General features: G+C 40.4%; 2 protein-coding genes across 2 annotated transcripts in view; one reads left to right on the forward strand and one right to left on the reverse strand.

Moving 5' to 3' along the window:
- Positions 1-2,543: 2,543 nt before the first annotated feature.
- On the forward strand, positions 2,544-9,743 carry LOC104944873 (microtubule-associated serine/threonine-protein kinase 3-like). Its single transcript, XM_010770459.1, has 5 exons — positions 2,544-3,062; positions 5,837-5,925; positions 6,640-6,712; positions 8,479-8,499; positions 9,731-9,743. Exons 1-5 carry the CDS (start codon positions 2,977-2,979, stop codon positions 9,741-9,743), a joined length of 282 nt encoding a protein of 93 aa, XP_010768761.1. The 5' UTR covers positions 2,544-2,976.
- A 709-nt stretch (positions 9,744-10,452) lies between these two features.
- The window catches only part of LOC104944874 (microtubule-associated serine/threonine-protein kinase 3-like), a 12,017-nt gene continuing 4,969 nt past the window's right edge, over positions 10,453-17,500 (reverse strand). Inside the window, exons 3-8 of the mRNA XM_010770461.1 lie at positions 17,212-17,369; positions 14,692-14,767; positions 14,257-14,466; positions 12,846-12,947; positions 12,725-12,740; positions 10,453-10,577 (exon numbers count right to left, since the gene is read on the reverse strand). Coding sequence (XP_010768763.1) covers positions 10,453-10,577; positions 12,725-12,740; positions 12,846-12,947; positions 14,257-14,466; positions 14,692-14,767; positions 17,212-17,369 — 687 coding nt within the window. The remainder of the gene's footprint in view (positions 10,578-12,724; positions 12,741-12,845; positions 12,948-14,256; positions 14,467-14,691; positions 14,768-17,211; positions 17,370-17,500) is intronic.

Here is a 17,500-nt window from a genome sequence, read left to right on the forward strand (position 1 = left end):
AATGAATTGTAGATGCTACAGAAATGTAGATCAAAATAATGTCATTATATATTCTATAACACATAGGTTTGAGCAAGCTCTCTGATTGGTCAATAGGCGTGTTTGATTCCACAATCAAACAACGATCAAATAGAACGTGCCTAATCACAAAGTATCCAGTGGCCTACACACGCCACTAGCCTACCGAAACTACTTCCATGAGCCTACATCGTGTGGTTTCCATAGCGACGTTTAGCGACACACAGCCGTTACACTGTTATACATTGTCTCTCGTTGGAAATTGGTAGCTACAAAATGTCAGATTTTAAAGTTAATTTTGATTTGTTGGGGGGCTTCAGTATTGATGAATGGTTGGACATGGACACAGACCACAAAACCAACGAAAGATTTGCGGCTGTTTCAACTGACGAGTTGAGTGCGTTGGAAAAAAATCGCAACGAAAAGAGTACATTGGCGTCAACTACCTGGGCTGTCAATCGTTACCATGGGAACTACTTTCTAGGAACTACTTTCTGACGGAGATTAACTCAAGCAGAAAGCGTAGGTTTGGGAGCAAATTAGCCCACATTATGAAATTATTTTACGATATTGTTGATTACAATGATAGTTTGTGTAATAGAATCGCAATCATACACTTGAGGCCGTTCTTGAACGTCATTATTGGTACGACAGTAACAAGCGCCTCGGTCCTGCCGGCCTCTCGTGTATGATTGCTTAATCGAAATATGTGAACCTACCAGACAAGCTGAGCCAGCTCTAACATGTTAATCAATGTTTGTTGTTTCTAAAGGTTTTTCCTGAGGTACTTACTTGGGGATTAATTGGAAATATACACTAACAGTTCTTATCAAGCTGTAGGCTCAACAGAGGAGGGACACTTATGAGCAGCATGAAGGAACCTGCTTCTGTGTTTCCAGCTAAAATAGGAGGCGCCTCAGTCAGATCAACATCAATCTCTTCCATGTCTCTAACCTGTTCAGGGACTTCCCCTGGTCTTAAGTGAAGAGATTACCTCAGGCTAGTTTCCCTGTCTTTGAGTCACTCATACAGCAGATCACATCAATTTATTTGTTTGTGCCCCTTGCAAACAGCTTTTCCTTTGTCCGTCATGTTTCCTTTTAGGTGGAATTTTAGGTCGGACAGTATTTCTCTGTTGCACCCTGTATGACTATGATTTTAAAACAGCTCACTTTATGGCAACACATATGTTATTGATAAAGGTGCACTGTTTATTTCAGCCGAGACTCGATGTGAGTCTGTGGAAAATGGAATTGATCTTATCATTGGCTAAAATGGTGTATTTTTAACTGGATTAAACTTGCTTGGGGGCTTAATGATCTGTGGGCCCCTTTTGACAATCCTTTGAATTCATTTAATGTAAGAAATGATTATGCAGCATGTTTTGACTCAAACGCACAGCGCTGGAGTCAAAATATGCATTTCCATGCATATTTGTTTGGAAATGGTAATTCCCAAACAAATATGCAAATAATCGAATGACAAGAGGAAAGGAAAAGAGGCTATGGCCGATCAACAACCTCAGATCCAGGACGAGCTGTTAGTATTGTTTCTTGGTTGTATAAAGGTAGACCAGCGCTCTAACCCTTACAGTGTTATTAAAGGGGTCATGGCAGTTTACCCACACATGTTTTGGTGACTTAGGTTGAATTAGACAATTGTGGTAGCTGGGGTTTGTTCTGTGGGGGGTATTGCGGAAGTTTAGGGTACCAGATGTGTCTCAGAAGGATGAGAATAACTTCAATGTTTGTTGGCTGTGAATAGCTTCAATGCTTGTTGGCCTCAGTGTTGTTGCTTGTCACCAATCCTGTTTTAATTGAATGGTTCTCAAGGTGCAGCAAGATGGAGGAGAGGGTCCGGTTTCGGGACTTTGGAAATGGTTCTTTGCTTTTTGCAGATGATGGTGGGCAGATGATGGTGGCCTGACCTTGAGTGGAGCTAATGCCTCCTTGCATCACAAGTAGCCAGTTGAGGAGGTCAGGGCATCTGATAAGTACATTTACTGGTGCATTCCATTGGAGGTTTTCCAGGCACATCCAACTGGTTGGAGACACAGAAGCTGGAGAGATTATATATCTCATCTGGCTTGGGAACGCCTCAGGGTCCCACAGGAGGAGCTGGAAAACATTGTTAGTGGGAGGGCTGTCTGGACCACCTTGATTAGCCTGCTGCCACTGTGCCTTGAGAAGATAGATGATGTTAGTTTTTTTCACGAAGAAAAGGCTTGGTTTTCACATTATAAGAAAAATATGTCTGTATTAGCAACATATGCAGCAGAGCCCTTCCATTAAATCTTATGAGGATCTCCTTATTCCCTGACGACAAAAAAATGCAGCATTCATGTCTGCTCGTCTCCCTGAATATTGTAGGCTAGATGAAACTGGTGTGCGCGTTTTAGATTTAGATATTTGTTCGACTTTATTCAAATGATGGTATACAAGCCGGTGTCTCGATGCCGATATCAAAGGAAATACTAAGTTGCTCACCCTTCTTTCTGTTTTTCGCTGGTTGGGTCATATGTCTTCTAGACGTTAACAGCAGATTTCCGACATTGCTTGAAGGCATCATTAGTCCCTCCTCTCTTCGCTGAGCTGGTGCGGCTGCGCGGTGCGGCGTTGCTGGTGCTGCTGGAAACTTTGTATCACTCTTTACATCTTGACGAAGATATCACTCGATAATGTCACATCTCACGGAAGACAAGCTGTTTCCGACCGTAAGCTGGTGACAGGGGGAAGGGGACATGGCTGGTTTAGTCGCTCCTCATCACCGAGCCGGCGCACCCGGGGTCCGGGGTCAGTTTGTACCGAAGCTAGCCGGAGTTCCTGCCGCTGGACACTGCGTACTAGCCTAACCAGTCCACCACCTATAATAACAACTCCTCAATAAGACTGTCTAGCATGATGCTCACACTCTAACAAGAGGACAATTCTCATATCTGGATTGGATTGATCTGTCACCATGTCTGACCAAAACTACTATTGGACCGTGTTACCGAGCTACAAAACTAGTTTTGTGACTGGGGCCATGATGAAAAGATCAAAAAGGTAAAGAAATTATGTGTTGATTCTAAATATGTATCGATACAGTGCCGCAAAGCAAAGGCGTCTGCCCTGCCTTGAGTTGTCATTAGCTCCCTGCTGAGCGGTGCCATCCTCTGTCTGGCAAACAGCAATGTGTTGAACGTTTATGGTGAGCTATTTGATTCACAGCACGTAAATGCAACCCCCACACTGTATGGAAACATTACCAGCGAGCAGCTCACATTGAAAATACCTCTGTGGTGTGTGTGATATCCCACAGTACGGTACTGTATGTGTCGGCTACATCCGCCCTAGTTTTTGTTTCCGACAGAAACGTGGCCATTGTAGAGTGTTGTGTATGGAGGCAGACTGCATTGTCTCCCACCAGCTGTCGCATAAAGCGACACATTCCAAATGCGGATCGATACACTGATGTGGTTAGCGGGGCTCTATTGATGTAGTTGTGCCTTATCTGTGATATACATGTAAGCAGCCCTCAAAAAGTAGAGCAGTAAAATGTGCCTGTCATGCCCTCTAATGACTAAGGGTGTTTTGGGCTTTCAGTGAATTCTTAGGGACCACATAATAATTGATGGATTTCCCCCCATTGTAGTATATTTCACTAGTAAATCTGTTTAATTCTAGCTCAGTATGTCTTAGCTGCTGTCAATACCATACCCTGCAATCCCATTGATAATGAGTTTTGGGAGAAACCTCTCATATTTAAATATATGTTATTTATTATGCTAATGACTCAGTGGCGTGTCAAACCATCCACCCCATAAAGCTTGGGAACATGCATCAGCCATGTAACCCATTAAACACAGCGTGACATTCAGTCAGCTCTCTGAATAAATGCAGCCCTTCACCATCAGCAGACATGGGAAACATACAGGCCTGCATCTCAGTCAGTGGCCTACATTCACCATGCTACATGGCTGCCTTCACTGGCCAAACCAGTATTGTTAGGCCTACATTTGAGTAGCCCAATCACTGCGAAGTGTTGATGAAGCTCTCTTGTGCTCACGGTAATACAGTGATGCTTTCATGCCTATGTTGACCTAGTCTCTGTAGTGCGAAAAAGGTGTCTGTTTATTTACTTTCTGATAAGAAGAAAATGGTGCACACTCACAGTGTCGTCCTCTGGTTGGTTGGTGCGTTGTTGAAGCCAAACTCAAGCATTTATTGGCTCTCCCCTTCCTCTGTTGCTGTGCCGCGGCTGCCACTTTGACTATTTTTTGGGTTGGGGGCCGTGTGAGTCTGCCTCAGCACCGACCCAGAAACGTCAGGATATGTAATCATCTCAGACCCTCAATTATTTTAGGTCATTGCGAGAGAGAAAGAGATTTGAGGCTTTGACATCGTTGGGATGAAACAGAGAGCATGATGGGATTATATCTAGTTTATTAGGGATTCTCTTCTGTATGAAGACCCTGGCAGACAATGGGTGAGAGGCCTCCAGGAAACATATGCACAAGCAGGAACAAGAAGTGGACAAATCAAAACATTGAAGTAGTTGCATCATATTGTCACCAACATATTTCTGGTTGAGTCATCGCACATTGTCAAGCATGCCAGATTTTAAACTGGTCTGCCAGTCATGTCTTTACGGGATTTTCATTTAAAATAAAATATGTTTCCTTGATGGAAGAAGTGATTGACATATTTGAATGGTTTTGTTATATTGCATATTATTGTTTATTTGTAAGAAAAGCTGCAAAGTAGCACTGTTGTGTATTTTAAGAAAATATACAGAAATTAAACAACCATTTTCTAACAAGATGAGCACATGTTTCAAGTTGAAGCTAAACAGCTAGAAAGAACAAAACCAACTTTCATCAAAACAACACAAGCAATGACCATAAACATAACAGCAGCATGATAATAAAACGTGGCAATAAATGGATGTTGTGTCGATATTGTCTTAGATAAGTCTCATTGGGTAAATATTTAATGAAAGCACCATAATCAACCCTACAATAACTTTGCAATATCGATATAAAGGTATGTGGTAAACAGTGTAGTTATTTTGGATTATGTATGTTACCCATACTTAGAATCCATAGATGCATCAAGTGTTCAACCTCTGACTGTGCAATGGAAAACAATTTGATAATTGATTTAATCACACACTCAAACTGATCTATATATAGATTGTTTACGTATGGATACAGACTGTATTCATCCGTGGTGATGAATCTTTAATGGTGTGGAAAGTATGTTATGGCCTGTACAGTTATGTCATGGAAGTCATCGGGTCCATTTATTTCTTTACGTTTTTGTACAAGACCACTGGTACAACCATTACTCTTTCAGATGTTTCTTATATTCCTACATACTTCCAGACACAGTACACATCATCTTATCTTCTTTAATACTTTAGTGTAGCACCCTACCAACTACTCCTTGTTATTCCCTGGAAGTCGATTATTTCCTTTTTAGTAACTCCTGTAGCCAGAAACACTTTTTCTTTCATATAAGACAAACAAAATGCAGCCTATTAAATACGTGTTGACACCTTAGCCAAATGTAACAGTGCATACTTTCTGTTTTTTTATATATTTACATGCATACATGTTTGTAGCTATGTGTGTATGTATAAACACCAGTATCATGACATCATTGCAATTATCAGTGTTTTCTGTATCAGGATCAACAACTTAAGTTCATAGATCGCCTGTTTTATTTCTCCAGACTGTTTACTGTACTGATAAAAGACTGTTGCTTGGCGATTGTGTTTGTAATTGTCTTGCGTAACAAGCTTTTTCTCTCTGCTGTTTGTTTTCCTCCTCTCACAGTTCTCGTAACAACAAAAGAAGGAGTTTGGCAGTCGGGACCCCGTCGCCCACGCTCTCACGACCCCTTTCACCTCTCCCACTTGCCACAGGTACTTGTGTGTTAATGATACTTGCGTGTCTGCTCAGCTGTGTGTGTGTGCTATTGTTTCAGACTCTTTACACATGCTTTACGTAGACACAAGAGGATGAAGATAGAATGAGAAGACCACCACATTAGCTGTTTTGTTGAGTATATGCGCCTTAAGCCTTATTTAGTTTGTTGATGCATGTCACAAGACAAGCACTAGTTTCCCTGTGGTTTGTTTATCAAGTTTCAATTAAGGCAGTAAGCCAAATGTTCGCACGACATACAATAGTTTTCCTCATGCCGATGTTGTTCATGAAGCTTCCTTTAGGCTACTCTTTCCGTCTTCAGCTGCTTGCAGTGCTATATGGGGACTCATTCATTTGCTGCACCCATTTTTTTTTTTTAAGTGACTCGGGGTGTGGCAGTGCTTGGCTGACATGAAAACCCTTTAGTGACCCTTTCAATAGTATCTAGTGTTGTGTGATCAACAACAAAACTCCCTGCTCTCTGCTGATATTCTGTGATTAGGAAGGGAAGAGGCCCTCTATGGGGTGGTACTGTTAATGTAAGATTTGCTTTGGGTTGAACTCTGAAGTAAAGTCATGTGCAAAATAATCATTGAGCATATTTTGCAATGTAAAACAAAAGATAGCTGGGGTAATGATTTAACATAATCATATATATAGTTTATTTAAGCTTGTAATCATTCTCACTGTTTGTAACTGTGTTTCCTCAGCTGGCAGCAGCCCTTCAGAAAGCCCCAGAAATGTCTCTGCCAGCACCTCTGCCAATTTCCAGTTTGCCCGCAGGTAAGGATTAACTCAAACGCTTGTTAATATGGACTTGTAAGGCAGTTGAGCTCAGCCACATAACCACAGAAATATTTTCCCTATCCAATACGAAAACTGGAGCATTACTAAGAATGATAAAATGCAGTTCAGATGGCTAGATTAAGTGCATATTTTACCATAAGAGGAGGTTCATCTTCCAGTAGAGGTCACACAACTATAGAAAGATGAAAACAAAAGACATAAATGCTGCTATTTTCTATCTAGGTTAATGCATAAAGTAAACACTGTCACTCATTTAAGGCAGTACAATAAAAAACATAAAAATGACATTTGAAACTTTGGGAGGAACCTTAGTTGCGTGAATACTGAACATGCCTCGGCTTGTTCCCTTTGGACCCTGCAGTGGAAATTAGGCAATGGAGAAGTAACTCCAACCAGCTGAAAGGCCCTAGGGCCACTCGCTGGACCCCGGCGTTTGTCTAGCCAATTAAGGCAGCAAGTCGCTGCACACGCTCATTATTCACGGCTTCTGTGATTATGGGGGACATTTGCAAAGCTTGTTCTCTTATCATGCTTCTTGCAACTGCACATAGACTCACTGGGATTTAGAGGAAAAGTAGCTGCTCCCTCGTCCAGTTGCGGAACATGGTGGCTGCTTCAGTGTCATTGAAGGTGCTCTAAATGTATATGCTGCTCATCTGGAATGTCATGTATTATGAATTAGCATTTGATGTTGCAGTGAAGCACGGCATATTGCAGCATAAGCTGGAGGACGGAGAGGGGAAGCCTCGCAAGAGCCTGCATGACTCATCTGAATTTGTTGAGACCTTTTTAGCTGCCTGTGTGGAGACAGATGCTGTGACTGCACTTTTAAAGAGCTCCTCTGGGTGTATTTCATATTCACACAAGCTGTATTGCCCTGCTGTTTGTGAAATCATTTTTTCATGTAAACATGGGAGAACCACACACAAATAGTTGGTATTGACGTCAAGAATAAATGCTAAAAATAAAATCAAGGATCCAACTCAAGGGTGTGGCTTATCGTTTAGCTGCACCATTAAAGAGGCATTATTCTGAGGGTGTGCCAACACTTTTCTCCTTGACACCCCAGGCATCGATTTTAAAACCTTGCTTTAAATCTTAGCTTATTTCCTCTTAAGCCTTGCAGGACCTTAATACAACAACGTAGCATCAGCAGCAGTAAGGCGATTGGTAATGCATATCAGATATGAACCAGATGAGAAAACAAACACGTCTTATTCCCATGACTAATCCTCAGATCAGTCACATTTGGAGCAGAACCATCCAATTGGATTGTGTCACTGCTGATTCAACTGCATGTTCCCAAGAGCTTGTTTGCGATAGAACAAAATTGAGCCTCTCTGTTATCACAGATGGAATCAGGGAGGAAAATTAAATGCCATATTGGATGGAAAAGCAGAGGGGCATCACGTAAAGTTTGTAGTGATGGATAAGTGGGTCCTTCATGGTGTATGTGTAGACACAATCAGAAGTGTATTTTGTTGGTTTGTGTGCGTGTTTTTAATGAGTCACGAGTCAGGTGTCTATGGGTCTCGGTGCTGCAGAGTGATGGCAGCTTGGCAGGTGTTCCGCAGCAGACTGCCAGTGGCTGTGACAAACAAACAGCTCTGACTCTGACAGCCAGACGCACTCTGTCACTGTCATTAAACACTGTTTATTTTCCCTCTCACTTTGTGTCTCATCCTGCGCCTATTCTTTCTAACTCATCTTCTCTATTTGTGTCTTCCTCTTTGCTGTTTTAGCCAACTGGCCCGCAACGAAAGGTAAGAAAACAACTGCGTCTTCTTTTTGATCAACACTAGTACATATGATCTCTTAAAGGTCTCCTATCATGCAAAATGTACTTTTTGATGTCTTTTTCTACATAAATATGTGTCCCCGGTGTGTCAGTAGACTCCCAAAGTGTCCGGAAATACAACCCTCTCTCTTTTCCTCCTTACCCACAATTAAAAAAAACGGGTACAACGGAGCTGATACAAATTAGCATGCCGATATGACGTAATATCGGAAATGTGGGCTGGCTTTACGCCCAAGGCCCTATCAGAAACGTTGCTGGATCAGAAACAATGCGTAATGTTTTGGAAGTAATATGGTCTTTGTTTACATTAGCAAGCATCGCTAACACTCAGAGCTATGTGTAAATAGGCAGGATATAAAAAGGTACTCACCTTGTAGTAAACTGGCAAGGGAAAAAGCATTTGAGCTCCATACTGTTTCAGAAATAATCCTTGCGTTTAGCTGAATATCTGTGTAGAATTCTCCTGCATGAGCTCTCTCCTCGGCTCTCGCTTTCTTTTTTTCTTCTTTCTGAAGCGACGGACCCAGAATCAGCCCCACAGGGCTGAAATAGTGTATGACTAGTATGACTAGAATGGGTGATCTGTTTGGTATTTTGAGCAAAACACTTCATAGACATGTTTTTTATGTATCTGAGACCTATACTACAGGACTGTCTCAGAAAATTAGAATATTGTGATAAAGTTCTTTATTTTCTGTAATGCAATTAAAAAAACAAAAATGTCATACATTCTGGATTCATTACAAATCAACTGAAATATTGCAAGCCTTTTATTATTTTAATATTGCTGATTATGGCATACAGCTTAAGAAAACTCAAATATCCTATCTCTAAATATTAGAATATCATGAAAAAGTATACTAGTAGGGTGTTCAACGAATCACTTGAATCGTCTAATTAACTCGAAACACCTGCAAGGGTTTCCTGAGCCTTGAAAAACACTCAGCTTGGTTCAGTAAACTAAATCACAAGTATGGGGAAGACTGCTGATCTGACTGCTGTCCAGAGGACCGTCATTGACACCCTCCATCATGAGGGTAAGACACAAAAAGAAATTTCTCAAAGAGCAAGCTGTTCACAGAGTGCAGTTTCAAAGCACATCCACAAAAAGTCTGTTGGAAGGGGGAAATGTGGCAGGAACTGCACTCTGTGAACAGCTTGCTCTTTGAGAAATTTCTTTTTGTGTCTTNTAAAAGGGTGTATCGTTGACTAGATATATCTGTTTTTTTGACGAAATCAAGATAAATCCTACAACTTCGCAACTCACTAGTCAGACATAATCCATTTATTTGACAATTTATGTGTAGATTGTAAACCACAATACAAATAATGATGATGTAGTATTTCTCCTCGAGGGTAAATAAATAATATACAGTGCATATTGTTGAGATGTCTGGTCCCGGGAGAAGTCAAAACAGTCCTTCAACCTTCACCCCTCCTTCTGGCCACTTCCTGTCCGTTCACGGTTCTACCTTGGTTCATGGTCGCATACTACTTTCTCTCTTACTTCCGAGATCACTCTGTTCTCTTCACATGTCTTTCCTGTCTTGTTCACTCCTTTCTGTCTGTTGTACCACTCCTTCGACATTTTTTTTCTGACTTCTTTCCATGGAGCCGTTGCTAACCGATGGATGGGTATTCCGGAAAAGTAAAGGCAAACATAAAGTGAAATTTCATGGACGTATAAAACATCTGATCTCCTCTTCCTTCTCTCTTCGCCTGGGGGATACAATAAAATAAATTTTAGACGACGAATACAATAAAAAAACACAATATCGTAAAATATTTACTAAACACCACAATACAAGTGAAATAAAAATAATTCCAGTAATATAAATTCAATATAAATAACCTAAATATGTAAGTACACTCTTACAAGTAAGTATTTAACAATACAAATCGTACTTTCTGTTTTCGGTTACACTGTTTCATCTTTGTTCACGTTGTCTCGCTCCTGACCCACCTGAAAGGTGTCGTTCCTCTCGTGATTAACGTGATATAACGGTAAGGGTACAACACCGAAAAGAGGGTACTTGTTTTCTCCTGGAAGGGAAATGTCCCCATCACATTATTTGAGCGTTCTCGCTTTTCGTCCAAGTTGTACTATATTTTAACAGACTGACACTTACTAATAACCCTCGAAATTTCTCGCCTGTGTTTGAAATGTATAATTTAAATTAGATGTTAGCTTTTTGTTTTGATATATATATGTGTTGTATTCCAGTCTCCCTTCAGATATGTTAAGTGGCATGTCATTCAACTCAATGCTGCTCACCTCCTTCCGTTGGGAGAAAAGCTGGTTCAGGTTCAGCCTTATGGGGGGACAGGGCTGCTGAGCCTGAAGATGGATCTGTTGGTCCTGGCACCAGGGGCAGGGACAACTGATTTAATATGAATAGCTGATAAACATGTGTCTGCATTTAATGTCAGCTAAAAGAGCAGTGACATGAAAAACCTCTGAATTTTCTGTGAAGATATTAACAGTAGCCTACTTAATGTCAGCTTAGTAAAAAAAACATTACAATTTACAATGGACTACGCTTAGCTAATGGACCACACCCACCTTTTCTTGTGAAAAACTGGGTTACATACTGTCGCCCTTTCTTCCCTCTCTCCTGTCTTTCTCTCCTTTCTGTTCTTTTCTTAGAGCCTGACTTTGTGAGTCGTTGAGACATGTTACAACCATAGGTTACAACCATAGACTACAACACACGTACACTACGTAGGCTACTAGCATCCCTCCTCACATGCTTTCACTCTGCTAGAAAGTGCCGTTTCCGCGTTTGGAGGCAGGAGTCGCAGGACCAAACCATTACATGTAAATAGAGGGGGGTGTCCAGAGGCTTTGGATAATTAACCTTTGGAAGAAAATAAGTTAAATGAATCGTAAGTTTAGTGAGTAGCCTACTACGCAATATAACGTTATATTAATGTTAATTATTGATGAAATGGTACTTACATTTTTTTTCTTAATGTTTTAAACATTTTGGGGCCCCCTGCTAGTCACGGGCCCTTAGAATCGTCCTAACCTTTCACCCCCTTACGGCGCCCCTGCATCTCTGATGGTCAGTTTTTCTCCCAGCAGTTCCATTTCCGGTGCTGCGGCTGGGCAGTAGCTTTGTGTCTGTGCTGCACGCGGCGCTACATTTGAATTACACCGGCCAGCGGTACACTGTGAACTGTCAGGAAGACTCTGGTCTAACTCATGGTCTAACTAACCTTATTTAACAGAAAATAAAATGGCAACAACAGGGCTTGGGAGCACTGGTTGCACTCGCGTTAACCGAATACCCCCCCGTCAGCACGAGTGAGTGATAAATTGTGCACTCGACGGGTAATAATGGATTATGACGGAAATGTTACAATCCTGTCCGTCAAAATGACTGACAATGAAAAAGTATAAAGCCACCACTGCTTGGGAGAAAGAAACGATGTGATATTTGAGCCCATGTTCACTACCATGAGGCGGAGGAAAAAAGCGAATGCATTGTTTTATCAGAAGGGAAGCAATGTGGCCATAACACAGCTGGTAAAAACACCACAACCTGACCTGATACTCTCTGCAAAGCTGCATTCTTAATCAACCTGTGTTTTTCATCAAATAAGGACAAGATAGCCTATAATCTTAGTGAAATAAATTTGACTAAAATGACAAATTATTGGTTTTGGCTAGACTAGTTTGACTGAAATGTTCTATATAATCTGATGACTAAAAAAGACTCAACAGTTTTCATTGACAAAAAGTAGACTAAAATAATTCGTTTTCTTTGACTAAAATAAGACTAAAATGCTCAGACTTTTAGTCGACTAAAACTTGACTAAATAAAAACAGGATGAAGGTGACTAAATATGACTAAAACTGAAAAGGAAATTTAACACAGGACTAAGACTAAAACTAAATAAAAAAATAGCTGACGAAATTAACACTACTAACAACACAACAGGAGAAAAATCAGGAAACACCATTGCTCGAGTTGATAAGTAAGAGGCTGAAAAGGTCAAACCAGTACTGTGTTTTTCTTGTGAACTTGAATTCTCATAAAAACCCACTGTCAATATTGAATGGAAAATAAAAGGACTACAATCAAGTCTGACAAGGTAGGCTTTCTGCTTCCTAACTCCAACATGAAACTGTGTTGTTATTATTACGGCGACGACTATCATTATAACACCATGTCATCAATGTATACGAGTCACCTGTGAGGACTGCATTTAAAAAGGGACATATATTTAGCTCTAGACTGTCAGCTGGTAGACATCACGTTGATATTGTGTCCCTCCTGATCACTACTGTTTGACAGCGAGACTTACCAGACACTCCAGCAGCCTGGCCGGCCTGGAGATGATGATGAGAATCGTCTTCACCAGTTTGGTGATGATGGCCACCTCCTCGCTCTCTGAACGCTCATACGCCTGACCGGGAAAAGACAAAGGATGATGGATTATTATTTTTGAGTTAATGCAATTGGCACGAGGCATAAGGCAGACAGTCCCACCCACAGAAGCTGTCTTCGCTCTGGCTCATATTATTTTTAGCATCCATTTCATCTCGGTGATTCAATAGATCTAGGCTGGTGTTTTGACATCTTGCAACAATACTCATTTCTGTTTGCTGCCTTGCCAGATTTATAAATATGAGAAAACAGTTGTGAAACCTATTATTAGCCTTCATTGTCTCCATATCTTACGCTAACATTGCTTTGCCTTGGTCAAACAGAGGTTTCAGGGGAGGTTTTAAGAGGGATTTAAGTCAGAGTTTAACCTGATCATCTGGGCCTCAACCCGTCACACCTGTTACAAGATTTGTTTTCAAAGATATCGTCTTCCAAAAGTTGGAAAGAAGAAAAGCATTATAAAACAGCAATTCTTATTCCAGAGAATAGGTGGCGTGCAAAGGGACAAACTCAAGCACTTTAACATGTGACAGCAGGGAACAGTCGCTTAAAATAAACTCTTACTAAGACGGAAAATCATTTTATTGGCAAGATGGAAGAATAATTACAGAAATGTGGCTTTAGTGGAAATTATAGGCAGAATAACGTGCACCCTGTTGTACAGTAGGATCAACTAAAATAATACAATCAACTACGTAGAGACTGAAGGAACACAAGAAAGCACTGCATCCACTTTGTACTGACTGTGGCTAAAGAATAGCTGGATGTTAACTTTGAAACGTTCTGTTTAAAGAGAGAAAGTCATTGGAGTCTGCAGCAGAAGCTCTAATCTGTTTCGCAAAAGAGGCGGCATGTACTGCAGTCAAATTGTTGCTGGAAAGGTTATGTTATAAATCATTGCATAATCAAACACTTGACAACTGCACATATTCAAGTAATGACACAAAATGACAACACAATTACTGGCCAATGAACTGGAAATAGCAACATATGAGAACCAATCATGGAGGCCATTTCTTATTTTATTTGTTTTAATAGTTTTAGTGAGGACTTTTTGCTTTTACTTGACAGTGCAGAGACAGACACTGGACATGGGTAAAGACACGGGTATGTCATGCAACAACTGGATGTTGCGGTAATATGGCATGTGCTGTAACCACTCTATTGTGGATGTACTATATAAGCAATTTCCATTCAATGTTCCCAGTGAAGCTACTAAAGTACAGCATGCAACGTCCCAGAGGGCAATCTGAGCTACCAACAATCAGAAATCCACTGAGGATTTCTAAGAAAGAACCTAGAGTGGCTGGATAATAAGAGACACTCACCTCGTGCAGCAGCTTCTCCAGTTTCTCCTGCAGCTCCACAAAGTACCTGGAGGTGACCAGGCCATTCTGGGACTTATCCAGACAGTCTCTGGCGAGCTCCACCAGTTGGTGCTGAATGAATCCCAGCACCCCGTCAGCCAGAGGCAGAGCGGTGTCCAGGGAGACCTCAGCGATGATGTCGAGCAGCCGACCCTCCATCTGGGCTGTTGCCTGGGAGACAAGAAAGATGGAAGACTTCCTTTAAAACAGTGACAGCTTCTTCACAACAATTTACTTTAGTTTGAAGAGTCGAGATTTTTATTTTGTGTAAAAAAGTGGTTAGTGGTATATCATCTTTTTGCATGGAAATGCACTTGCAAACTGAAGATGTTTAACCATTACAGCTCAGAGTGAAAAAGAAATAAAAGATAAAGTGGTGAAAAGAAACGACTATACCTTAGGGAAACGTTCTTTGTAGACGTGATTCATCATGACGATTTCATTGTCAAATGTTCCACAGGTCCTTCCAGGGCTGGATGAGAAACAGAAAAATAGATCAGAGATACAGCCAATAATAAATGGATTCTACATCTGAATCATATTTGGCTCCTACGGTTTAATAAGTTAGATTTGCACATTTAATAAATGACTTTTGGAAATAAATGTTAAATGTACAATAACCACAGCTGAAGAAGAAATTGTAATTAATTACCATGCTGTTTGAAATGTATCCTTCACAACATATGCTTTGCTGTATACATTGCCAGGTTTCCGTTTCAGCCATGCAGGAAGATATTGTTTAACTAGCCAATTTATTTTACATTTATTTGCATATAAAGTTCTAATTCTTATTTATTAGCATTTCTCTGACTTGATTAAAAACATTTGAATACCAATAAATGCCTTCTTTTTAGAAGTATGTCAGAAATATGTATAAAGTGTAGTACCTGCAATGGTTGAATACCAAACACATATTAAAGCTGTAAAAAAACACAACTATCAATCTTATTTAAGCTAAACAAAAGTTTCTTAAGACTAAAGCGCACATGTTGGACTGAAAGCGTTTACTGCCATGCCGGGCCATAAACCCAGCGTGTTTTGAATAAAACACTAATGTGATTCAGATCAGGTTCTCATCTGCAGTATCCATGACCACATCTGTTGTGTGCACAGGGCTTCAGTTACGAGCGGGGCACCTTTAAAGCCGTCCGTACACATTACAAATCAGAGAGCTGTCACCACAAATGTTAAGAATAGCAACGCTTGGTGCCCTATGCATCACATACTACACATAACAATATCAACAAGTGACATGCAGTTACTATTTTGGTGCAACTAAAACAGTTGGAGTTGCACAGCAGGGGATTTATTAGAGGGCAATAGTTAACCCCTTGGGAACCATTTGAAGGCAGTAAGAAACGCGTTGCACACCCTCTGGAGCTATTTTAGAGAAACATGGACACCTGTCAGTCATCGTATTCCACATTTAATGCACGCAGTAAATCCAGTGCGTTTTTAATAGCATTTGAAAAGTCAAATGAAACTTTTAGAGGGTTTGAATCTCGTATTGAACTGTTAAGCGTTAATGCGAATCTGCATGACATTATAGTGAAATGCATGCGGTAAGTTCTTTTTTTATTAAATAGATGTTACCAATTATGTTGAGATTTTACAATTAGAGCATTTTAAGACTTTAGGATCAGCCAACCACGAACACAGTTAACAAGCCTGGATGCCTGTAAATGTTTTTTGTAAACTTTATATTGGACCATTTCACATTATCTCATCAACTTAGACCTTAGAGTTAAAGATCCATATATGATATCAACCTTTATTTATAAAAGCCTTCACTGTGACCTCTTCCCCTTTGAGTACAGAGCCACTGCTTCTGCATATGTAGAGCAGTTAACATCTAGAACATTCTCTGCCATATATATATATAGATTTGCAGTATACATCCATATATATATATGTATATGTGGCCCGGGCAATGACACATTAGTGAAAAGAAACAACCACATCAAGATGTTGCCAACACCCTCAACAGCCCATTATAAAAAAGCCTCCAGCAACCTCGAAACTCCCCACCACAAGTGCAGTTCATAGGGTTTGTATTAAGTGTTTAATGTGATAAATGTTACATGCTAAATGTTTATAAAATGCTATATTCTAATCCTGGGACTCAGTATAAAAATGGTACAACTTTATTCCCAGAACCACATACAATAATTATCGCCCTTTGTTCAAATCCTCCCAGCAACTACTTCATTATTTCTAAATGTAAGACTTTGAGGAACATTAAACCTACTTTTGTTGGTTTGAGGTTGAGCAGCTTTTTGTGTTTGCATTTGTGTTTACAGTACTGTTGCTAACTGCAGGCTATTCAGTGTCTGCAGCACTGCTAACAGTTTCCCTCTCATACAACGATCTCAAATCCATGTTTGAGTAAGCAGCTGTGTAATATAAGGAAAACATACAGGAGGCTGTCACTAAAGCTCAATAGCTAACAGAAAGCTAACAATTGAAGAGAAGTAACTTTGGTTCAATAATTAAAAATACAAATGGCAGGCATGACTTATTTTCTTCTCTTTCATTCACACTGAGGGCATTCATGTATTGAGTAAGCTATTTCATAATAGGCTTCAATTAGTTATTCAAACCAGAAGGCTTGGCTAACTAGCTAACCAACCCAGCTAAAACAACACTGCATTTTAGCCAAACTAGATACACTACACTACAAGTTGAAGCTTTGCATTTTGTGTTTCTTATATGTTTGAGTGTATTAGAAGTGGTAAACAGTGCCTCCTGACATTATCCTCCCTCAATTATTTTATGATTAACACACAACGTAAAACAAGAGAGGTGTGGCTCTAATCTGATTAGATTAACACTTCTCACAGTGGAGTGCTACACCAATGTGTGTGTGGTCCATTCTTCTCTGCAGTAAAGTTCTTTAATGATTCAAATCCAGGCTACCTGAGACTGCGTGAACGGAGCCTGACAGGGGGCGAGGCCTGCGCTCCTTCTTCGTCTGCCACACTCTCCGTGCTCCGGAAATGTTTGAACAGGAAGTGGAGATCATCTTGCGTGGGCTGGAAGGGCAACTGGTGCAATAACTCCTGGGAAGAAGAGGACTGTGGGGTAAAGGGAAATAGGGAATGTGGAAGAGAGAAGGAAATAATAATCAGTGAACTAGAATATATTCCAATGTTGCTATTAAAGCAATAACTGGCTAAAAACGGTTATTCCCCACTTTGCAAATGTG

This window comes from Notothenia coriiceps, unplaced genomic scaffold, assembly GCF_000735185.1.
Source record: "Notothenia coriiceps isolate Sejong01 unplaced genomic scaffold, NC01 NC01_scaffold00008957, whole genome shotgun sequence".
Taxonomy (NCBI): domain Eukaryota; kingdom Metazoa; phylum Chordata; class Actinopteri; order Perciformes; family Nototheniidae; genus Notothenia; species Notothenia coriiceps.